Here is a 26097-nt window from a genome sequence, read left to right as displayed (position 1 = left end):
CTTTGAGAACCACTGCTCTATTCCACTGAATGGGGAGACTCATGAAATGGTAATAATAAACGTTTACAAAGCGATTTAATGCTTTCGAAAATCACGATCGCAGTATTTATGTCCATGCCTAATATCCGATGGCCAGAAAGTGATTAATTTTTTTTATAAATTGTTACATTTTTGGTATTTGTTATGCAGCAAGCCCAGAGATTGTTGTGTACACTATGACTTTATATAAAATTAACTTTAATGTGTGATAGGAATAAAACGTGATCATAAATGAATGATTTGTCCACTCAAATGAATGGCGGCTTGGACCCGGAAACAGTATTACATACGTCACAAACACGTCACCACTTAAGCGGATAGGCGAATTTAGAGGCTTTTGCAAATAAAGCACAAGTGGATTTCGCTGGTTTTGATGCAAAAGAAAATCTACCTTGTTAAAAACCAAAGAATCATCTAAAGTGACGGCCAATTTACTTCATCAATTCACCTATAGTGCATGTGTCTGGACTTATGGGGGAAACTGAAACACCCAGGGGAAGCCCACACCAACACAGGAAGAACATGCAAACTCCATACAGAAATGCCAGCTGGGATTCGAACCAGCAACCTTCTTGCTGTGAGGCCACAGTGCTAACCACTGAGCCACCATTATAAAATTGACAACTCATGTCAACCATTGTGAAATTCATATGCTTGCAGTAATCGCTCAGCAAGCGAAAACTCAAAGCAAATGAGAGCGTGCATTAAAACATGGACTGACTGTATTTAGGTGTCAGATTACAGGATATCTCTTTGACCTCTTGCAGCAGCGTGATCCATCTCCAGACAGATTGTTGTCATTTCAATCGTCTGATAATTGTCTAGAGCCTGAGGAACTCAATTATTTTGCTGAGTGTAGAAGTGCTGACCTTTGTCCTGTGGGATCTGAATGCTCGAGTACCGCCCGCCTGCTGGACTCTTGAGCTCGGCTTTGTTCGCTGTGATTGATTGGTCGCCACATCTGTCAGTCATGAGCTCTCAGCATGTGATTGGATCTTCATTCGGTCTCTTTAGTGGCGGAGCAGCAGCTGTTCTGTGATCCTCTTGATGATGACCACGAGACACACAGACACACACACACACACACGTTTGTTTTTGTGAAAAGTGGGTACCTTACATAGGTTTCCATTTCATTTTATACTGTCCAAACCATATATTGTATTGCCCCCACCCCACCCCTAAACCCAACCATCACAGGAGACTGTGTGCAGCTTTACTCTCTGATTAAACTCATCCTGTGTGATGTATTAGCATTTTGAGAAGTGAGGACGTCACCAATGTCCTCATTTTTTACCTCCTTTTTGTAAAACCTGTGTCATACCTACGTCATTATACAGATTTGTGTCACAAAAACACGTACACACACTCACATACACGCTTGATCGCACACATGTACACATTCACACACACATGCACACTCTTGCTTACTCGCATACAAAGACATTCACACACGCACACCCATTCACACACACTCAACTGCACACATGTACACAGACATTCACATACACACACTCGCACACAGACAAACGCGCGCACACACACTTGATTTCACACATGTACACAGTCACATATGCATACACACATTCTTGCACCTTCATGTACAGATACACGCACACACACACACTCACTCACGCTCAACTGCACACATGTACAAAGACGCATTCACAGATACACACACACACACTCACACGTACTTAATCGCACATGTACACACACTCTCACATTTACCTACACACTAGCATACAAAGACACAAACTCACTCACTCACACATGTAAACAGACATACGTTTACTCACACACACTCATGCACACTGTTGCAGTTACTTACATAGACACACATGCACACATTCACAAACTGAAATTCTCACACATCTTCACAGAATTATACAATCTCTCTCACACACAGACACACACTCACTCACTCACTCTTACACATTCTTACACATGCACACTTGTGTATTGGGATGTGTGATTTCCATAAGAATAAAGTGCGTGCGTGCGCGTGTGTGTGCGGGCAGATTGCTGATCATCTTGTGTCAGTGGGATTATGTGCCGGTGTCAGATGTGGGGTGTGTTTGGGTGTGTCCGTGGACCATCGACAGGAACCTGATCCTGCAGCCCCACCAGCTGCCCTGACTCCCGCACACCACTAGGGTTGTAACGGTATGAATTTTTCACGGTATGATAATCGTCTAAAACAATACCACGGTTTGACGGTTTCGCGGTATACGGTACGTTACAAATGTTACAAAATAATAGAACAGTGAAGCAAATTTGACTTTTTCCAAATAATATATTTTCAGTTACTATAAACAACACCACTTACAATGAACAAATAAAAAAATAAGAAAATAATAAATAATGTGTCAAAGTCCAAATAAAGTCCAAATAAACATGGTGCAAATCCTCAGTAAAAAATAGATATAAATATTTACTATACTATAAATAGTTACATAACGAAACTAGATTCAATATGGAACATCCTTAGGTTTTATGTGCCAGCATGGATATGGTTGTCTGTGGATATGGATTTGGATGTGGTTGTCTGCAATGCAAACAAACAGCTGCACCTTCATTTGCGTCTTTTGAAAACAGCAAGAGCAGCAGTCCATCTTTGCTGTGTCACTGTTTTGTCATGTTTCTGTGCTGCTGTGCATGCAAAAGTACTTAGTATGAGAATTATTTCATGCAAAACTTTTTTTTTTTGCGTTTTATTTAGCCGCGCATAAATGTATGCCTATCTCTCATTCCGTGTTGTTCAAAAAGCTCAGTGTTGGTCCACAAACAAAAGCGAAACCTATGCTTACTGGTTGTGATATAGCGAGTTTGAACCAATCTGGGCATGGAGGAGGGACAATGCATCAATGTATCATGTCTGGTTTGTCCGGAGACACAGTGACGAGCGTTTCTTTGTCAAATCAGCGTTGTCAAATGTTGATGACGTAACCGCACTGATTCCGGAGCCTCTGAAAGTCAGCGAATGTTATGTGATACAGCACTGGAAAGCTGAGATTCTCTTCTTTATGCCAATCTTTGAATTGTATGAATCGGATCAGCGGATCAAAAGTTATTAAACATTTAAGAGCAATACTTATTTTTAGCCGCGGGCAGCTGTCTCTGTCTTTAAGGGTTAAAACCGTTGATATGCAATTGTTCATGGTATGATAATCGTGCACGTTCAAATCGTGGTAGACCGTCATACCGGTATATTGTTACAACCCTACACACCACTCATCTGTCTGTCTGTCTGTCTCTCTCTCTGTGTGTGTCCGAGTTTGATTCTGTGTTTGAGTGATCCACTATTTTCTTCCAGTCCTGCTGAGGAGCCTTCTCTTATTAGTGCAGTAAATGTGGGGATTACAGGAATTTAGTATTGTTGAGATTACTGTTTGGTTAGGTTGGGATGAGACTTTATCCGTGAGACGAGACATTGGATTCATAAAAAAACGAGGAGATTTTTATACTATCTTCTTGGAATCCTGAATGATGAAATTTTATTCAACTGAAAGAAACACAACTATTTACAGGAAGTGCTTTTCAAATCAACTTGATAAAGGTAATCGGCAGCTAGCTCTCTGCAACTCTCAGGTCGCTGGTTCGAGTTCAGGCTGGGTCAATTGACATTTCTGTGTGGAGTTTGCATGTTCTTCTCATGTGTTTCCCAGTACTGGGTTGCGGCTGGAAGGGCATTCGCTGTGTAAAACATATGCTGGAATAGTTGGTGGTTCATTCCACTGTGGCGACCCCTGATAAATAAAGGGACTGAGCCAAAGGAAAATTAATAAATTAATGTTTTATATTCCATAGTTTTTAATATGATTATACATACATATTTTGTTTTTTTACACAATTACTGTGTAAAATAGATAATAATAATAATTATAATTATAATGATTTAATAATGCTTTATATATTGATATGGTTATTAAAATATTGAATGATTTATTTATGTTACCGTTTGTGTTGTTGTATTGGGGGAGGAGCATTCCTCCTTCTGGGCCTGTGATTGGACAAGCATTTGATCATGTGATCTGAATGATGTGTTTTGGATTGAACCGGTTCCTTGATGCTCGTCTCTGCTGGAGCTCCAGAATCATCACAGGATTGAAGTGGATTAAAGCTCTTGATAAATCTCTCTTCTTCCCCTCTCTCTCTCTCTCTCTCTCTCTCTGTCTCTCTCTCTCTCTCTCTCTCTCTCTCTCTCTCTCTCTCTCTCTCTCTCTCTTTGTGTCTTTTTTGTTTCTCGTCTGAAATTTTAAAGCTGTTGTAAGTTGGGAGAACATGCTCTCGTTGAAACACTCTTTTGATGAGTGTTAATCTCATTAGGTGTGTTAGTGATCCGGCTGGACAGGAAGTGCATTGATAAGGCCAGATATTATTTATAGCGGCTCTGACACACAAACCCATCAATAATTGACGGCGTTCAGATGATTGTGTTCATGACTGACAACACACAACCAGACTGTATTTTGAACGTGTGTGTGTGTGTGTGTGTGTGTGTGTGTGTGTGTGTGTGTGTGTGTGTGTGTGTGTGTGTGTGTGTGTGTGTGTGTGTGAGAGAGAGAGAGAGAGAAAGGGACAGAAAGAGACTGTGTGTCTTTGTTCTTGCCTGTGTGTGTCTGTCTGTGTGTAAGTCAGTGTGTGTGTGTGTGCATGTGCGAGTGTGTGTCTGCTTGTTTGAGTGAGTGTCTGTTTGTTTGAGCGTATGTTTCTGTGCAGTAGTGTGTGTGTGTCTGTGGTTGAGTTTGTGTGTTTGTTTGTTTGAATGCGTGTGTCTATTTGAGTGTTTCTGTGTGTGTGTTTGTTTTGTGTGTCAGTTGGTTTGAGTGTCTGTTGGTGTGTGTGCGCGTTGGTTTTGAGTGTGTGTGTGTGTGTGTGTGTGTGTGTGTGTGTGTGTGTGTGTGTGTGTGTGTGTGTGTGTGTGTGTGTGTCTGTGCGCGCACGTCTCAGTGGGTTGTGTGTGTGTGTGAATGAGTATGCACGTGTGTGTGTGTCTTTGTGTGTGCGCACATGTCTGTCTGTGAGTGCATTTGTGCTTGCGTGCGTGCACATGAGTATGTATGGACACGTGCGTCTGTGTGTGTGCGTGTACGTGTGTTTGTACATGTGTGTGTCTACATTAGTGTGCGCACATTTGTGTGTGTGCGCGTGCCGTCGGTGTGTGAGCAAGTCTGTGTGCGTGTGTGTGTGTGTGTGTGTGTGCATTTGTGTGCACGTGTGCGGTTGGTTTTTGCACATTTGTGTGAGCGAGTCTGCGTGCGTTTGTGTGTGCGCGCATGTACGGTTGGTGTGTGCGTGTCTGTGTTTGTGTAAACAAGTCTGTGTGTGTGCGCACGTGTGTGTGTGTGCGCACGTGTGTGTGTGTGTGTGCGTGCGTACGTGTGCGTGTGTGTGTGTCTGTCTGTCTCTGTGTGTGTGTGTGTGTGTGTGTGTGTGTGTGTGTGTGTGTGTGTGTGTGTGTGTGTGTGTGTGTGTGTGTGTGTGTGTGTGTGTGTGTGTGTGTGTGCGCGCTAGTCTGTGTCTGTGTGTCTGTCTGTGTACATGTCTGTTTGTGTGTCTCTCTGAGTGTGTGTGTGTGTGTGTGTGTGTGTGTGTGTACTTCTCAGTGTGTTTGTGCGATAATGGGATGAGTGTATGAACGTATGCGTGTCTGCATTTGTGTTTCTCTGCTCTGTGTGTGTATATAAGTATGTGTGGTCCTGGTATTCATAACAATGTGGGGACAAAATGTATTGGATTAGCAGTAATTCTTGGGCTTCTGGGATTGTGTAAAAGTGCAAGAGTGTATCCTGTGAGGGTGTACAGCTGAGGCAGGAGGACACAATATCTGTACAGCAGACATGTCTATGGCAAGACCTCAGAAAACATCAAAACCCAACATGTGTGTGTGGGTTTTGGCCGGACTGTTGTTTTTTTTCCCCTCTCCAGACTGTAACTCTGAGTTGGAGTGGAATTACACACACACACACACACACACACACACACACTCTGGTTTCCTGCACTCTCGGCAGTGTTCTGTGAGATGTGTGTGTTTTGCATTATTGATGCAGTGCTGCTGCAGCTCTATCACACCCTCTCACCCGATCACTTACTGCTCATAAATACCCCAAATACCACACACACACACACACATACACATACACACTTCACTACACTCTCAGCAGAAAACTGCCCTTCTCCTACCGGGACGTTTTGGACTCTTCTAAAGCATCATATGTTTGCAGATATTTCAGAATCATGCTCCGTAAACATTCTTATTTATCTGAAAAACAATGCTGAAGTCAGATATTCTGCTAGTTTTTATGAATGTAATGTAAGTGCGGGCCATCGAGGGAGACGGGAGGGGGGACAAGCGTGCTTTGGCCCAGTTCAAGGCAACTGTACATAGTATGAGTGCGCCCTAAATGTGATTATCGGCCTATACCCATCTCCGGCCAATCGATCAGAGCATCACCGCTAAATAGTAATGACTTTACGAGGTTTCATTAATGTTAGTTTATAGTATTTACTTGCTTTACTTACTAACATGAACTAATAATGAGCAATATACAGTAGGGCTGCTCGATTATGGGGAAAAATCATAATCACGATTATTTTGGTCATAATTGTAATCACGATTATTCAAAACAATTATCAGTTGAAGTCAAAATTATTCGCCCTTCTGAGAATTTATTTCTATATACAAATATTTCCCAAATTATGTTTAACAGAGCAATTTTTTTACAGTATTTCCTATAATATTTTTTCTTCTGGAGAAAGGCTTATTTTTTTATTTCAGCTAAAAAAAAAATCAGGTTTAAATATTTTGAAAACCTATTCAGGGCTCGAAATTAACTTTTTTACTTGGTAGCACCGGTGCTCCCAACTTCAAATATTTAGGAGCACCACAAAAATTTTAGGAGCACCAGAAAAAATTTAGGAGCAACACCAAAAATAAATGAGCACCGCTGCAAATTGTTTTTTAATGGATTTATTGTATTTTAAAACAACATTAATAGGACTGACAAAAACCAGAAACAACTATCTTACTAATGCTGCAAAGACATTAATATTTGTGAGCAATAATTCCAAAATGATTGTCTAATAATTAGGCCATAGAATATTAATGATGATTAAAAAATGACTAATAGTAACAATGAATTCCATTTCTCATTATGATGCTGCCTTGAATGTGCATGAATGTAGGTTATCTGCTATAAAAAGTCTGTTACTTTATGAAAAATAATTGTATAGTTTGCATCAAACAAAAATGAAGCATTGCAGTAAGAAATATTGATTTTGTACTGCTGTTTTTATATGCATGTCAATTTAATAAATAATATTTCTGCAACAAAACAAACAAAAGATTATAATAAATCATTCAATTCAATGATGAAAGCTGCAAAACAGTCATCAGTAAATAAATATAAAAATAATATACACCTCAAAAAGAATATACAAAAGAAAGTAAGTAAAGTCTCACTTCTATCACTCTTTAAAAGTTTTGGTTTCAGTTTGTGTCAATTTAAAGGTTCAGTCTGAGATGATCTTCATTTTTCTGTGTTTGTGGAAAGCAGGCGAGTCAGCCGACCCAATTTATGAGCTGGCAGCGCAGGATTCTTGCGCTAACCATCGGCGCAATACCGGTCATTGTTATGAGCCGCAGTTTCAGTGTAAACTTGGTAAAGGCAAGCTTCTTTGGCGATGATATGAACAGTACTAGATTTGACTTTTAACGGACATTTGCGCTGAACACGCAGTGAATGCAACGCATGGAGATTCGGGCACCTTCTCCAAGAAGCGCGTACTCGATTGATCTCAGCTGGCGGATCATTATTCACCACGTGACGTGTCATGATCGCTTTCATCTGCGCCTCAACTTTAGGTGGGTTTTGCAAACCTGTGTGCTTTAAGTTTTTACTCTTCAGCCGTTTGCATTTCCCGTGGTCATAAAAGCTCCTTCCCTGTCATCTGACAGCGCAATACCTTGAGTGAATGACAGCTAACATGAACCAATATAGCGGCAGGGAAGAGCGATTCAGCACGTTTTTACAAAAAATCAAAACAGGTCGCACTACAACCATTATCTGCAGTCGCACTAATGCGCCCAAATATATTATGAGGTCGCATAGATTAATTTTCGGGCGCATATGCGACCAAAATGGTCGCAATTTCGAGCCCTGCTATTTTAATAACTCAGTATTATTAGCCCCCTTAAGCAATATATGTATTTTTGATTGTCTGCAGAAGAATCTACTGTTACATAATGACTTGCCTATTTACTCTAGTTAAGCCTTTAAATGTCACTTTAAGCTGAATACTAGTATCTTGAAAAATATCTTATAAAATATAATGTGCTGTCATCATAGCAAAGATAAAAGTTATTAGAAATAAGCTATTAAATCTGTTTAAACTGTGTTTTAAGCATCTTCACTGTAAGAAAAAAAAAGTCCTTCAGTCAAGAGCAGTGAGTGGATTTTGTCCTTTTGTTGTTTGATTAATAATAAAAACAGCAGCAGGAATATCGCACGCTGTCACTTTAAGAACAGTGCGGCTCTGATATGGTTTCTCTTTCACGTGTCTTTTGATTCTCAACTTTTATTGATTAATATGAATAATCACTAAACACCGTGCATGTAGTTGACCATTAAAGCGCTCGCATTAAGATGGCGTTAGATGTGCGTGTGCTCTGCTGTCTGAGGCTAAGCCCGGACCGCACGCACAACAACACACACAAACACACACACAATACCTGTCCGAGGCTAAGCGCAGCGCGCACACACACAACAGTACGTGCCCTTTCGCGCTTTTAAAAATATGATGCGCATCCCATGCTGCAAAAGTTACATCACAGCACATCTTTCAGTCACTTTCACGTGGAACTGGAAAGGAGGCGGTATATGATGGAATAATCGTTTATCTCGATTAATGGTTTTTCATAATCGTTATGAGCCGTAATCGAAATCGAAACCGGTTTTTCGATTAATTGCACAGCCCTAATATACAGCCTTTATTAATCATAGTTCAACATTTACTAATGCATTAGTAAAATCCAGAGTGCGTGTTAACATTAGTCAGTGCGCTGTGAGCTAACAACGAAGGACCTTTTTTTTTCTTAAATGTTAACCAGGATGAACAAATGCTGTAATAACTGTAATGTTTATGATAGTAAATGCGTGAACTAATGGAACCTCACTCTAAAGTGTAGCTCAGGAGAGTTGAGCTGTAGAAATTCTAATGGTGCGGATGTAAGAAGAGCAGGAGTGATTGGATGCGCTGAGCTGATTTGCGGTGAACATGTTTCTCCAGTTTCTGGTTAGTCCAGATCTTTGGTTCTGATCAGTGGAGAAGCTCGGGTCGGGTCATGAAGGGGGCTTGACCTCTTCTGTCCTCATAATGCACCTCCACCTCTCACTCCCTCCCAGCTCTGCTCCGCTTCATGGCAGCTTTCTGCGCTTACTCTGCGATGCAAGGTTTCTTTCAGAAATGTTCACAATGCAGTTTGTTGAATAAGGCACGTCTTGCATGGAGGGTTTTTAGAGTGATCTGTTTGTGTGAAAGACAATCAATATGGAAGGTAAATCCTGCCAATTTTGAATAAATTAAATTAAAATGAAAATCAGATCAACAATTTCATTATAAAACACAGTTCGCAAAATATCTGCCACAATTTCAAATGAAATGAAATTATTTAATTTTCATTTTCACTGTGACACACAATGTCCCTGTCAAATCGATAACTAAATTAGTTCTGTCAATTTAAAATGTACTTGTCGGGGTCGGGTTGAATTCTGTCTGGTTCAGGCCCTTTTATATGGCATGATCACCTCTAATATTCTCATATTCACCCTGTCACCAAAGCCATGTCACCCTGCAGCCCAAGACCGGTTACTCACTGAAGCTAAGCAGGGCTGAGCCTGGTCAGTACCTGGATGGGAGACCACTAGGGAACACTATGTTGCTGTTCGAAGTGGTGTTAGTGAGGTCAGCAGGGGGCGCTCAACCTGTGGTCTGTGCGAGTCATAATGCCCCAGTAAAAGTGAAGGGGACACTACACTGTCAGTGGGCGCCGTCTTTCGGATGAGACGTTAAACCGAGGTCCTGACTCTCTGTGGTCATTAAAAAATCCCCTGGCACTTCTCGTGAAAGAGCAGGGGTGTAACCCCGGTGTCCTGGCCAAAGTCCCTCTATCGGCCCTTACGATCATGGCCTCCCAATCATCCCCTTCCACTGAATTGGCTCTATCACTGTCTCTCCACTCCACCAATAGCTGGTGTGTGGTAAGCGCACTGGTGCCGTTGTCCTGTGGCTGCCGTCGCATCATCCAAGTGGATGCTGCACACTGGTGGTGGTGTAGAGAGACCCCCCTCATGATTGTGAAGCGCTTTGGGTGTATTGCCATACACAATAAATGCGCTATATAAATACACATTACATTACATTACATATTTATCTTTTGTACATGGATTGAACTACTCAATTTTGTCCAATTTTGCAAAGCTCCATCAAGGACATTGCAATAAAGAGACAATCTTTTAGTTGATTTTAGTTTTATTTTTAATTTATCCCTTATTTTGTTTGCATTTTCTGTTTTCCTGCTTTCATAAAGATGTCCTATATTTAATATATCTAATATTTTGTATAAACTTTCTCTTGTTTCTGATGAAATAACAGGAGCTGTTCTTCCCTCAGGTCACATGTTACTCTTTCTGGCTTTTGTTTGGGTTTTGCTTTGGTTACCAACAGCAACAGTCTGTTTGTTTGGTCACAATAATCAATAGTGGATGAGAATAGAGCAGCTGTCAGAGGTGTATGAGTATGTGTGTTACCCACAATCCTCTTGTCCGCTCTCTTTTGTCCGTCTGTTTGTTTTCACCACGAGTGCAGCATACAGTGTGTTTTCATCCGCCTCCTTTTGCACACTTTGCATATCTTCAGTGTCACTCCTCGAAGCCCCGCCCATGGTGAAATTTCATTGGTCCAAATTCAAACCCTGCTCGGCTGCTTTACAATAACATCTACATTTATTCTCTGATTTTCTGTGCTTGTCAGTCATCTTTTACCCTTACCTGCCTGGTTTGGAAATGAGAAGATCAAATAAAAAAAAACACCAGTGCATAAACATACAGCTAATAATGAAACATAATATGAGTGATTTATTCATGCTGCATGCTGGGAATCAATACAGAAACCGGCAGTCACAGTGTGTACACATTTAACTTTGTTTTAATGGCATAAAGAGCCCCTATTATGCATTATAAAGGTTATATTTAGGTTTTGGGGGTCTCCAACAACAACTGGCTCTGGGTGGCCACAGTCCTCCACTGTACCTCAAAGGAGCGCTACCCTGTACTAAAATGGCGGCTCTATTGACGCATTCCTTCCAATAGACAACAACAGGATAGGCGACATTTAATGTAAATATATATGCTATAATACTACTATGACTACTATAATAAAAAAACTAAATAAATAGCTAAATACTCTTGACACATGAAAGTGTAAAGCCTGCAGCTCACAACAAATGTGGAAAATTATTGCGTATCATATTTAACAAACTTATGAATTGAATTGAATGTTGCTCACACGCATAATTGAATATTAATCAGATGATGTCATTACGCTGCTGTGCCGTCAGCAAATCACTGCATTGCTGATCATGGTTTCGGGGATCTGTCCTTCACTTCAATTCAATTCAGCTTTATTTGTATAGCGCTTTTACAATGTAGATTGTGTCAAAGCAGCTTCACATAAATGGTCATAGTAACTGGAACAGTGTAGTTCAGTTTTAGTGTTTAAGTTCAGTTCAGTTCAGTTTAGCTCAGTTCAGTGTGATTTCATCATTACTGAGAGTTCAAACACTGAAGAGCAAATTCATCGATGCGTAGCTCTACCAATCCTGAACTATGCGAGGCAGTGGCGACAGCGGAGAGGGAAAAAAAAACTTCACCTGATGGGAGTGAAGAAAAAAAACCTTGAGAGAACCAGACTCAGTTGGGCACAACCATTTTAATTTCTCCGCTGACCAAAAGTCTTGTGCAGAGCTGCAGTCACCACGGTGGAGGCTGGAAGATGGCCTCAGCGAAGACTCGTCTGTCCCTGGAGCGCCGCTGGAATTAGACACATGTTCTCCACTCCCCACGACCATCAGCGCAGCTGAGATCTCAGATCAGTTCATCCAGACATTTTAATCGGATCCACAAACTTGTTTGAAGAACCAAACTGGCCTGAGATCACTTGATCCAGGATCAGCCGAATCATCTGAGATCATTTAAGGGAGGTACCAAGAACGGACCCCAGTTGTCATTTTACAATGTGTTTATTTATTAAAGAAAAGTTATCAGATCGTAACATATTGAAATGGTTTTTAACATTTACCCGAATCCAATCTGTTAAACGAAGAGAAACTGACTTTTTAAGAGCTCTCCTAACTGTTTTGCCTTTAGCTTCAGCTACAGTATAGCACACAGCATGTGACTTAGTTTTTATCTCCACAGTTATTCTAACATGTGTAAACACACTTGTGAATGCTGCTCTGGATATGGAGTGTGTTTTATATGCAGTGATGGTCAGATCATAAAGGTTGCTGACCTCTAGCTCAGACACCAATGCAGACTAAATCATTTTGGTTTTGTGAGGTCTTGCGCAACAACAACAGCAGCGGATTATGGGCCATTCGTCCTCTGTGACTTGTGTGTGTGTGTGTGTGTGTGTGTGTGTGTGTGTGTGTGTGTGTGTGTGTGTGTGTGCCAGATGTTTTGCTCTCAGAGCTCCTAATACTCATTCTGCTTTAATCTGAGAGCAGCAGAAACACACAGTCAGTCAACAGAGGCAGATCACAAATACATCTTCTCAGAATCTCTCTCTCTCTCTCTCTCTCTCTCTCTCTCTCTCTCTCTCTCTAAAGAGATAATCATCATTAATGCAAATGCCTCCAATCCGTCTCCTGCTGTGTGCAGAATGAGATTGGATATGAAAATGATCAACCATTCAGACTTTATTTAGCAGTCAAAGCAGTAGTTGTGATGTTTAATTGTTTAGTTTATGTTTTAAATTCATTGCATAGTTTTTATTTTTAATTTTTTGGGGCTCCGTTTCAAAACCTAGTGAGCTACCCATGTAGGGTGCATTTTAAGACATCGCAGGTGAAAGTCTGTTCTAAAAGGTGAATTGTTTTAAGACAGCTTTATTATTATTTATATGTATTTATTGGTTCATTTTATTTACTAAAATAATCGCGCTCTCTCTCTCTTTAAACTTTCTGCTCATTAATATTACTCACTGTTGAATTCTTATCTTTCCATTTGTCTTGCTTGTTTGTTTAATCAACTGCTAAACCAACTTAAGGCATCTGTATGTTGCTGTTTTCTGATGATTTGAAGTGCTTCTTTTATCCTCGTTAGCAGTGCTGCACAATTAATCGTTAAAAGATCGCGATCTCGATTCGACCCCCTTGACGATCTTAATCCAGATTCACAGATATGCCTGAGGCGTTTAGCATTTTTGGTCAACTAATGGTACTTTCACTTGAGAATGTTTTTTTTTCAGTGCTCTTTCCACCACTGGAAATATCTAACATCCTTCTCCCTGTGTTCCTCCAACAGGCGTGTCATAAACCCCATCGGAAGGCATCCATAAAGCCGGCTGGCTGATTTCGGTGCGCTGAGGAGGACGTCTGCCCATGCACACGCACAGCACCATGGGAAGCTCCCCGGAGGTGCTGTCCTGGACGTCCTGTCCCAGCCTGCTGGTGGGCAAACTGAAGGAGGAGCTCAAACTCACAGTCGTCGGAGACTCGATAAAGAAACCCAACAATAACATCTCTCCTCAAGCGCTCCTGCCTCCTGCTCCTCCTCCTCCTCCACCCCCACCACAGATCATCACAGATCTCGCTCCTCCAACCACGCTGCCCATGCCTCTCCATCACTTACAGCTGCCGGTTCGAGATGAGGAGCCAGGCGGCACCAGTCCTCCATGCACAGCACTTAGCGAGGACTCAACACGCGAACAAGGACACTTCGAAAACAGCGTTTTACAGCTACAGGAGCAGGAGGATGCTGAAACACCTGGATCTTGCGGTCAGGGTGGATGCGGAAGTGGCGGAGAGGAGAAAAACGAGGAGAACGGCTGTCCCATGGAGCATAGTGGAGACGACACACACCATCATCCACATGATGACATCAAACTGCACTTTCACAGAGCCGGGACGGGCAGCGGAGGGTTTCTTGAGGGACTATTTGGGTGCTTGAGGCCTGTGTGGAATATCATTGGGAAGACATATTCAACCGAGTATAAGCTTCAACAGCAAGGTTAGTGGAGTCTGGGAAGTGCCAGATTAAGTATAAATTACTAAATGAAGTCGGGTTATCTTTATTAATAGGGGTGTCACCATTTCGATTTTTAATCGAAATCGATCGAAATTTATGCTCAATTTCGATTATCGAATCAAAAAAAAAGAATCGTCGATGCTGCCACGCCCCCATGTCACGTCAGCTTGTCTTGCCAAGCGGGAAAAAAACAGGCTTGTTAACGTGCTTGTTGAACTGCAGATATAGGAGACCCGTCGACAAAGCTTAAACCCTCTCCTCTTTCAATGAAGTCGCCGGTGTGTAAGCATTTTGGATTTCCAGTGAGTTATGTTGACAACGTTCGTGTTGTCGACAAAAAAAACACAAGCTCTGCTATGTACGTATTAGGGTTCGTCCGATAGACAACACCGACGCCATTATTTTTTACCGACGCCATTATAACGACACAGATCACTGCCTATTCACGAATCCCGCAGAAAAAGTGATTGACAGGTGGTAATTATGTGTGTATCTTGCCTTTATTCATTTACTGTATGATTTGTTTATGGGTAAAACAAAGACCATGCAGGTCAGGTAGTTTAAACGGTAGGCTACAAATAATTAATTGGTCATTAATTAATTAACTATTCATAATCGAAAATCGAATCGAATTGGGATTTGGAAGATCGTGACACCCTTATTTATTAATATTGCACTTAATATTGAGCTGATTCTTCATGTCGATCAACTGTTTTGTTTATAAGCTGACGTACAAGTGATCTGCTGACGAATCGTGGCTTTAAAACAATCCAGTGTCCCTGTATTTGTGTTTACACTCAATAAACAGCACAGTCATTTCTGTTGAGCCCGCAAACACAATGGCAAACCAGCGCTGTTTAAGAACGCACTCAACAGCGCTCAAATGTTCATGGGAAATTGACGTTTTAAATATTTTAGTATCGATTAGTATTAAATTGCAGTATCGTGACAACCCTTGTGTGTGTATATAATATTATATATAATGATAATAGAGAAAAAAACATAACAGATAGAAAGATCATCAACATCAAGTGCATTAAAACTTATATTTATATTTTTGGTTAATCATAACATAATAAATGAAACAAAAAAAGTGAAACAATTTAACTTAAAGCTTTTATTTCTAATTTTATTTTAATTTTTAAGCAAATTTTAATAGCTTAATAATTTCATTAGCGATTCATTTGCCCTGTTTTTCTGTAATACATACTAAACATTTAGTACCCAATTAGTACAACTAATATACACAAAATATTTACTTAAATAGCCCTATCATTTAAAATAAAATAAATATAGTAAATTACAGATGCTCTAATGTTTAATTATATATATTTTTGATTAGATTAGATTAGATTAGATTAGATTAGGTTCAACTTTATTGTCTTTACACATGTACAAGTACAAGGCAGCGAAATGCAGTTTCGGTCTAACTAGGAGAGCAGTCGCAGCATTGCACTCCTTTATTATAGTCAAATTTAGATGCATCTTTAAAGGGGACCTATTTTGCAGTGCCAGTCTGTAGGGTTGAATGGGCCCTAGGGAAGATTAAAAAAAATTAGGCTCACTTTGTGTAAAAACAGCGAGAAGAAAGCACATTTTAATATTAATAATTTTATTACAGTAATATTTTTACATTTTAATATTGTTAATTTATTATTTAAGTGTATAAATTTTTATTAACTGTAATATATTTAACCTATAATACATATGTGAAAATATTTTTTGCAAGTTTGCAAGCCAGAAAACACCTATTTAAAAAAAAAGTATATTCATTTGATGCCAGAATTATTACAATTTTTATTTTTTTTTCTTGTTTTAAATATTTCCCAAATGATGTTCAACAGAGCAAGTTAAACTTCACAGTATGTCTGATAGTATTTTTTTTCTGGAGAAAGTCTTATATGTTTTATTTCGGCCAGAATTAAAGCAGTTTTTATTTTTTAAAAGCCATTTTAAGGTCAAAATTATTAGCCCCTTTAAGCTATATATTTTTCAATAGTCTACAGAACAAACCATCATTATACAATAACTAATTACCCATAACCTGCCTAGTTAACCTGATTAACCTAGTTAATTTAAGCTGTATAGAAGTGTCTTGAAAAAAATATCTAGTAAAATATTAGTTACTGACATCATGGCAAAGATAAAACAAATCAGGTATTAGAAATGATATATTAAAACTATTATGTTTAGAAATGTGTTGAAAAAATCTGCTCCACGACACAGGAAAAAAAATGGGGAAAAAATATTCAGGGGGCAAATAATTCTGACTTCAACTGTAAGTATGACAAATAAAAATAAAACTGGAATCAAATGCATTTTTTTGTAAATGAATAACATACAAATATATGCATAAATAATTAAAAATGTAGGAGACATTTTAGCTGGTTTTACACAGAGATTTACACAAATGGATCCACAATGCAGTTCGGCAACACTTGACGTCACCCATTCAAAGTGAATAGGAAGCGTTGACGGCCCGTGTGAATGGGGTGTTACACAAACAAAACTTTGCATTACATGTTAAACAGTGGGGGAAATTCGATTTTGACAAAATGAGGGGGAAACCTGCTTAGCAAGGTGAATAAGTGGGATAGATAATTAATTGATTATTTAATGAAACATGCTTAATTTAAATCAATTCACCTTTATTTCTATATTGCTTTGACAATGTATGTGGCCTATTCGTTTCTCACAAATCACACACGTGTTTCTGTGATCATGGGCATCGTTGCATTTAATAAAACAAGTCCTAAAACTACACTAATAATGTATTATGCATAGCAAAACATACGTTTACTTTGACTGTGGCAGTGACAGCAGTGATAACATACTTACTTAAGACTTTAAAGGGCACCTATGGTAAAAAAAAAAAATCGACTTTTCAAGCTCTTTGGACAGAAATGTGTGTAGATAAAGTGTTTAGACCGTCATATTGGGGTGATTAAAAACACACCCAGTTCTTTTATTTTTATTTTTTTCAATTTAACAACATAAAAACGATTCAAACCTTTCAATCTTTAAAGGAAAAATATGGGTTTAACCAAAGTGACTTTTATAGATACCTTCATATAAGACATTATATTAAATGTAATATTAAACCAGAAACATTAAAAGCTGCAGAGACAGGAATAATAAAAGTGTTTTTATCAGTGAGCAAGGCCCAATCATGTACTAAGATCATTTCGAAATTATATAAGGGATTTCGCGAATCAGTATCGGAAAATACATTATATGTCAGAGATTAAATGGAAAATGGAGGGAAATCTCAATATCTCAGATGAAGATTGGGGAAATATTTGTTCAACCCAATGGAAATGTACCAGCTCTGCCATGTGGAGAGAATTCTGTTGGAAGAATGTCTTAAGGTTTTTTAGCACACCATCACAGAAAATACATAGAGGAAAGGGTACTAGCTGCTGGAGAATGTGTGGGGAAAAAATAGCTAATCATTATCATGTTTTTTGGGATTGTCAGAAATTAACCCCATATTGGAAAGAGATTAAAATACATCTGGATGCCATTTTTGAAGTAGAGATTGCCTTTACCTGTGAATCTTTATATTTAGGTAATATAAATTTGGATGGATGGATTAATAAAGACAAGAAACTGCTATTTATTCTTTTGGCAGCCAGTAAAAAAGTAATCACAAAAAAATGGTTAAAATTAGAGTCACCTACAGTTGAAGAATGGATTGATACAGTGCACACTATATATGTCATGGAAAAACTATCGTTTTCATTAAGAACACAAACAGAATACTTTTTTCTAATTTGGAGTAAATGGACTGAGTATATTTCACCAATATGCCCGAATTTTTCTTGAATTGTAACCTAAATGTAACATTGTATAAATAAGTATCTTTTCTTCTTTAAAGGAAAACTTTTAAAGGACTTGTAGCTCCCCATGTTTTACTGTTCATAGTTATTCTTGTTGTTAAAGAGAAGAAAATACAAAGCATATACAAGATCTGTAAGTCTCTTTCTGTATGAGAGAATATGTAAGATATATATGTATTTTCTTCTGAAAACTCAAAATAAAAAATGAAAAAAAATAAATAAATAACAACACAAAAACGGTGGACCAATTGGAACGGTTTTCAGAGCGACCGCAACTTGACGTAGGAGTGCGGTTCCCCCCGCGCACCAATATTGATTTTCATTTCATGTCCGCCATTTTCAGCGCGAGTCAAAGGGATATCACTAAAGGAACACCCTAGCTCTAGTATTAGATGTAAGGCTCATTGGGCTCAACACAAGATCAATATTCTCCACATTATCGCTCTCATCGGAATTATTGGTTGTTCCTTTAGGTAGGTTTGCAAATGTGTACTTTTCATTGCGTCTACCTTAAACTTCAGCTGTTTGCATTTCTCACATTCACAGAAGCTCCCTATGATCTTAACTAGGTGCAGCTGGAAAAGTGCAAGCGCGTTGCCTCATGTGCGCGTCTCTCCATTGGAAATAAAATAACAAACTTGCCTGCAAGTCGCACACCAAAAGCTAATGCAGCGTCATGCATTTTGGAATTCTGGGCGTGGGTTTCTGTCGGGGTGCACGCGGCGGCACTTTAAGTCGGCAGCTGGGCGCCGTGGACTAGAGATCTGCGCGGGACTAAATTTTGAATCCCGCTCCCGCCCGCACCCGCCAGGTTTTAGCCCGAACCCGACCGCTCCCGCTTATATTAAGAATTTGTTGTCCCGCTGCCCGACCCGCCCTGTTTTATACCCGCCGTGCCCGATCCCACTAAAGAGCGGGGGAGAACAAAACCGAAACACCCAGCTATACAGTCAAGACAGTCAAGCTGTCTGTATAAACACACACACACACACACACACACACAAAGCTCTCTCTCTCTCTCTCATACGCGCGCGCGCACTAACGTGAATTATACAGAGCGATTCTATTAATGAAATGCGGAGGTTATTTTTGTCTCACTGTCGTTATGAATTGTATCGCGTTTAATGGGGTTTGTGCAGAGCTGTGTAGCTCCGCCCTCTTTTGAAAAGAGCACAATCTCATTTGAATTTAAAGTGACAGTCACCAAAACACCACTATTAGGATCAAAACCTAAAAGAGATAGTTTCAATAAGTTATAAAACGGTATTTTTGTGCTATTTTGAGCTGAAACTTCACATGCACACTCGTGAGATTTATTGTAAATCTTGTAAAAAGGGGCATAATAGACCCCCTTTTAAATGCCATATAATGCACAAGATGCAAAGATTCATATTAGCATAGAAAAGGAATGCAATGCAAAACAACACTTTCTGTTCAAGTCATTTGCAGGACTTACTCGTGGTTTTAATCATACGCTGTTGTTTGTGTTGTGATTGGTCAGTAGAGATGTGGGAGGTGCCGTTTGAGGAGATCTCGGAGCTGCAGTGGTTGGGAAGCGGAGCTCAGGGCGCTGTATTTCTTGGGAAGTTTCGCTCTGAAGAGGTCGCCATCAAGAAAGTCCGCGAGCAGAAGGAGACGGATATCAAACACCTCCGCAAACTCAAACACCCCAACATCATCAGCTTCAAGTAGGTCACAGTGTCTCTGCTCACTGCACACCACCCACAGGAGGAACAGAGCGTTGCAATACAGGCTCGGCTTTCAGTTCTGCCGCTGAATACACATCAAATGTTCTTCTTTTTTTATATTTAATTATGTTTATGAAATGTTCGCAATAGTACAGATATAACAATACATCTTTAAAAGACACACAAAGAAAAATAAAAGCAAAACAAGTAAGAAAAAATGTATTAAATATCTGATTAAATATAAAACAGGACAATCCCAAATAAAGCAGATTGTTTATTTTCCAGATGATATTAATATAGTTACAATATTCATTTTTTAATATGATGTAGGCAAAGACTTGGTGCCAAATAATCCAAATATGGAGTACAAACTTTGATAAAACATTCTGTTTTTTGTGTAATACATAGGTCAGATGTTCCAGGGGTTTTAACTCAATACTTATCTTGTTTCAGCCTTTAAGTGATGGAGATTGATCACTAATACAATTAGGTCAGATAGGTTGTCCAGACTGCAAAGGTTAATATATCATACAATTTCTTTTTAGCTGATGAAAAAAATGTGTCCATAAGGTATACCCAAACTCAATGAAACTGGGTAAAATCTTCTTATTTTCATATCACTACAATATTATGGACTGAAAGATCCGCTGTAAATGCTGCTCTCCGAGTGTAAACTTTCAAACTCATTAATTGAACTCTCACCATAGTGTAGGATTTTCACCGCATTTTGTGACAGGATAGTCTATACACACATGGCTTTATGATGCATTTTTTTTCCCCTCCCATTCACCGTGCACTAGGCTTGTACGATAATATGGTATACTGCCGGATCTAAAAAAAGCAACAGTGTCAGTTTCAATACCATCATAAAAAACAATGCACTTAAATAGGAGACAAGTATTAAATATTAAATATTATTTATTTAATGCCTACAAATGCGTATGCGTGATTGTCGTCACGGGACAGTGTGGAGGAGAGAGAGAGAGAGGGAGAGGTGAGGTGGCGAGTCGCGCACCAAGTGTCCTGCAGTTTGGCAGTATTTCCGAAGGGAGACGTGGTAAATACAAACTAGAGGTCTACAATTTTTTAATAAAGCGCAGGAGCGGTCGGTTACTCTGGTGTAATTTGAAAGGGAGCGTGGATGCTGTTTGTTTGTTTGTGTGTATGTGTTTGTGTGTGTTTGGCGTGTGCGTGGGAATGAGAGAAAGGGAGAGAGAGCATAGTGCTGTGCGTAGTGCTGTGCTGTGTCTCTCTCTCTCTCTCTCTCTCTCTCTCTCTCTCTCTCTCTCTCTCTCTCTCTCTCTCTCTCTCTCTCTCTCTCTGTGTGTGTCTCTGCGTGTTTGTGTGTGCTTGCGTGCGTGCATGCTCGCATGTGTGTGAACGAGAGGGTGTCCTGCGCAGATCTCCAATACGAACAAGACCAACAGGTGACTGCAAACCTAAGGTCACATATACGGTATTCAGTTTCTGAATGATTTAGGCACAAGCCAACAGTTTGGGAGGAGGGAGGGAGGATGTTTGACGGTATCAAAATTTGGATACTGCCCAAGCCTACCGTGCAGTATCAAACACTCCATTAAAACTGCGCTCTTCCAGCAGTTCCTGCATGCAATATCTTGTTTGTCACGGGGGGCATGCAGGAAATGTTCCGCAATGAAAGAGAAAGTGCCAAACTGCAGTTAAAGTCCAAAAATTAAGAATTTGGCAAATAATTTGACTACTGATGTCCATGTACACCACAGGTGTCAAACTCTGATCAAACTAATTGAGTCCTTCAGGCTTGTTTGAAACCTACAGGTAAGTGTGTTGGAGCAGGGTTGGAACTGAACTGTGCAGGGCTTCGGCCCTCCAGGAAGTGAGTTTGACACCCCTGATGTAAACGGTCACTGTCTTTCTCCTCTGCGTCTGTGTGTTTGTTTTGGCTCTGTGAAAATCAGCGCGTGCCCTAATGAAAACTCAATTTTTATGCAAATCCTTCTCTCTTTCCCTCCCCCGACACTCCCCCCTAAACAGAGCTGGACACGCCCACTTTCCTGACTTTTTTCAAACTAGAGGTGTGAAAACACCTTGCTGAGGCAGTGGGGTTTCATGGCCCTTTAAACAGAGCATTTTCACAGTATTCCCTATTTTAGTTTGGTTGGAATAAAAAATAAAAATATATAAAAACGTTAAGAACTGCTAAAGTCAATATTATTAGCTTCCTTAATTTTTCTTGATTATCTCCTGAACAAAACTAAAACCCAAAAACTGATATACTGTCATCATGGTAAAAACTAAAGAAATTAGTTTATTAATAAATTGCTTAGTAGTTTTAATAAGTAATTTAATTATTGTTTAAAATCTTCTCTTAAACATTAAAATCTTTTCTTAGGGTGCTTTTTATATCTGTAGTTCGCTTCATTTGGTCCGACCAAGGGTAATGGATGATGCATTATAGCATTTTCTGCCGTCTTTGGGTCGTTTTCACACCACACTGCTGGCTTTGGTTCGAACCAGTTGAAACAAACCAAAATGCAGTCATCTGACAAAATCCACATCTCTCATTGGCCAGATGTTGTTGAATATATTTCCTAAACTGCTTATTGATTGGTCAGAATTCACGTGCGGGAAAATGCCAATGAACTCCCGCAAGTAAACAAAACCGGCAGACACAAAATGGCGTTTTATACTCTGGAGGGACGACTGCGCTGACTGATTGTATTCCTGCTTTAGACAAACTATACATTTCGAGAATGAAGCGAAGCTGCGGTTGGAAAACAGTGTTTAATGCATTACACGTCACTTTCAGTAGGAGCCGTGATTTAATTTAGCTAAACTAATGACTGATGACATGGTCATCTTGCGGAAATATTACCAACGATCCATCAGGTAATGTTTTCCCCTCTCTCTGTTGGTAAAGCGCTGTCAACAAATATTTTTCCTCCATATCCCATAATGCACAGCGCATCGTCCTACGGCAGCTGGATTAGTCTAAAAGGCGCAGTACTTTTTGCGGTTGGACCTGTTTTAGTAAGAATCAAATTCTCACCACAAACGAATCGCTTCAGGGTTCGTTTGAAAGCTTACCGAGACCTGCTTGAAGAAGTGGTCTCAGTACGCTTTCAAACAAACCCTGAAGCGGTTCGTTTGTGGTGAGAATATTTTGTCTGCTTTTGGTGCGCACTCAAGTACGATTGCTGCATTCACACCTGTCCAAACGAACCGCACCAAAAGGAAAAACAAACTCTAGTGCGATTCAATCGAACTAAATAAGGCGGTGTGAAAGCACCCTTAAACATCACTTATAATATGTAAATAATTAAAGGGGACCTATGATGAAAATCATCTTTTGTAAGCTGTTTGGACAGAACTGTGTGTGGGTATAGTGCAGGGGTCACCAACATGGTGCCCATGGTGCCCGTCAGGATCACATGTGTTGCCCGCAGGCCTGTTCTAAAAATAGCTCACCATAGCGCCACTTACCAGTAAGCTTTATCTAATATACAAGTAATCATTTAAAAATGTAAATATTTGCAGAGATATATAAATATCATTAATTATTGATGAATATCATTAATTATTACCAAAAACATAAAGTATAATTAAAAGTAAATTGAGCAAATTTGTTATTTGAGAAGTGTTAATCAAACTGTTAGCCCTCCACGTTAATCGGTACCCAAGAAGTAGCTCTCTGTTTCATAAAGGTTGGTGACCCCTGGTATAGTGTCCATTTTTCAGGTTTCTTATTTTTAACACTTTTGCAACAATTTCAAAAACTCTTTCGTCACATAGACATTATGGGGGATTGTGTGTAGAATGTTGAGGAAATAAATGAATTTAGTCCATTTTGGAATAAGGCTGTAACATTAAAAAAGTGGAAAGTGAAGCGCTATCAATACTTTCCAGATGCACTGTAAAAATAAAAAGATCCTTGTAATCTTTAACCAAATTAACCTCCCCTCTTCAACATCATCTCTTATCTGAGGGATATTGGAAGGTGTGGTCAACCTGTCAATCACATGAGATCCACCAATAGCAGAACACATTCATCCAATCAGTTCTCCATGCACAAAATCAAGCCCCGCCCTCAAAATTACAGTAAAAGAAACCACCTTTTTTGTTTTCATGACCTTGACTATGCAGTGTGTTGTGTGTGTTGTTTTCAGGGGTGTGTGCACGCAGGCCCCGTGTTACTGCATCATTATGGAGTATTGTGCACAAGGGCAGCTGTATGAGGTTCTCAGGGCCGGCCGGAAGATCACACCCTGCCTGCTGGTTGACTGGGCTTCAGGAATCGCCAGCGGCATGAACTACCTGCACCTCCACAAGATCATCCACAGAGACCTCAAGTCACCAAAGTACGGGTGCTTTCATACCTATAGGTTGTTTGCAATCATGTGGCATGAAATTCAAGGGACAAATCTTTAAAATATGTCAGTGTCATTGTTTCTGCCTCAAGATGCACACTATTATTGTGTTTTTTAAGTCAGTTTTGATGCTTAAAACCCTTATTCCACCAAGGCCTATTCCTGGCACACATAACCTAAAAAGCAACTATTAACAATCTTTTTAATTATTAAAATGTGTACTATTATAAATGGCGTTGTTTTCTCTTGCAGTGTGCTAGTCACTCAAAATGACAGTGTGAAGATCTCGGACTTCGGCACATCTAAAGAGCTCAGTGATAAGAGCACCAAGATGTCGTTTGCGGGTACGGTGGCCTGGATGGCTCCTGAAGTCATCCGGAATGAGCCGGTGTCTGAGAAAGTAGACATCTGGTGAGTGTGGATTAATGCGGCGTCATTCAGTGAGATTTAAGTGTCTGGATTCCAGAATGCATTAGAATGTGTTGCTTTTATAAAAAAAAAAAAAATTCTTGAGCATTTTTACCATACATTATGGACAGCGGTGTAAAGTAACTTATCACAAATACTCAAATTACTTTAATTGAGTAGTTTTCCTCAAAAATTTTTATTTACTAAGTAGTTTTATAAATGTGTACTTTTACTCTTCCTTGAGTACATTTTTACTGCAGTATTGATAATTTTACTCCACTACTTTTAGAGTTAGAGCCGGGATTCAAATCATATATATTTTTTATATTTTATATATAATAAAAAATATTTTATTCTATTATATTTTATTATAATTTAATATATTATATTATATTATTTTATATTATTGTTACATTATATTATATTATATTATATTGTATTATATATTTTATTATATTATATTATATATTTTATTATATTATATGTTTTATCATATATTATATTGTATTGGATTATGTTTTATTATATTGTGTTATTTTGTTATATTTTATTATAGTATATTTTTGTATTACATTATATTGTTTTATTTTATTATATTATATTATAAAGGGCGTCACAGTTGCGCAGTAGGTAGTGCTGTCGCCTCACAGCAAGAAGGTCACTGGGTCGCTGGTTCGAACCTCGGCTCAGTTGGCGTTTCTGTGTGGAGTTTGCATGTTCTCCCTGCATTCGCGTGGGTTTCCTCCGGGTGCTCCGGTTTCCCCCACAGTCCAAAGACATGTCCGTAGTATATAAGTTTGTGTGTGTTTGTGTGTTTGTGTGTGTGTGTGTGTGTGTGTGTGTGTGTGGGTGGATGTTTCCCAGAGATGGGTTGCGGCTGGAAGGGCATCCGCTGCGTAAAAACTTGCTGGGTAAGTTGGCGGTTCATTCCGCTGTGGAGACCCCGGATTAATAAAGGGACTAAGCCGACAAGAGAATGAATTATATTATTATATTATATTAATTATATTATAATAACATATATATATATATATATATATATATATATATATATATATATATATATATATATATATATATATATATAAAACATATGTTGTGCCTTCTATTATTTTCTATTATAAGCATTTTATTTAAAAAAATTATTTCAATTTAATATATATATAAAACTAAAACTAGATACAATTATAGTTATTTATTTATTTTAAACATATACAGATTTACTTAACAGCAAAGTGTTCATTTTGACAGCAAATTTTTATTAAGTTTTAGTCTTAGTCAAACTTGAATCTTCTATTTCTCTCAGCTGTTGCCATTTCAAAATAACTCCTATGGAAGATGATGCAATCGCATCTCGCATCTACTGTGGACCAGTTACTTTTTACATGTGTGTGTGTGTGTGTGTGTGCGTGTGCGCGCGTGTGTGTGTGCGTGCGCGCGTGTGTGTGTGTGCGCGCGCGTGTGTGTGTGT

The 26097-nt window shown here is 39.2% G+C and overlaps 2 protein-coding genes across 5 annotated transcripts in view; one reads left to right on the top strand and one right to left on the bottom strand.

Moving 5' to 3' along the window:
• The window catches only part of nme9 (NME/NM23 family member 9), a 462322-nt gene that overhangs the window by 120840 nt on the left and 315385 nt on the right, over positions 1 to 26097 (bottom strand). The window lies entirely within an intron of this gene.
• Positions 1 to 26097, top strand: part of si:ch211-45c16.2 — a 142037-nt gene that overhangs the window by 84865 nt on the left and 31075 nt on the right. For 2 of the 4 annotated variants that reach the window (XM_021472209.3, XM_073913295.1), the window contains 4 exons: positions 13623 to 14327; positions 19689 to 19872; positions 24018 to 24209; positions 24471 to 24629. In XM_021472209.3, coding sequence (XP_021327884.2) covers positions 13700 to 14327; positions 19689 to 19872; positions 24018 to 24209; positions 24471 to 24629 — 1163 coding nt within the window. In that variant the 5' untranslated portion in view covers positions 13623 to 13699. Of the gene's footprint in view, positions 1 to 13622; positions 14328 to 19685; positions 19873 to 24017; positions 24210 to 24470; positions 24630 to 26097 lie in introns of all 4 variants that reach the window. The other 2 variants (XM_021472207.3, XM_021472208.3) reach the window with 1 other exon arrangement.

The sequence above is a fragment of the Danio rerio genome, chromosome 9, assembly GCF_049306965.1.
Source record: "Danio rerio strain Tuebingen ecotype United States chromosome 9, GRCz12tu, whole genome shotgun sequence".
Lineage (NCBI taxonomy): Eukaryota > Metazoa > Chordata > Actinopteri > Cypriniformes > Danionidae > Danio > Danio rerio.
Note: the sequence above shows the minus strand (reverse complement) of the source record. Positions and strands in the feature narration are given on the sequence as shown.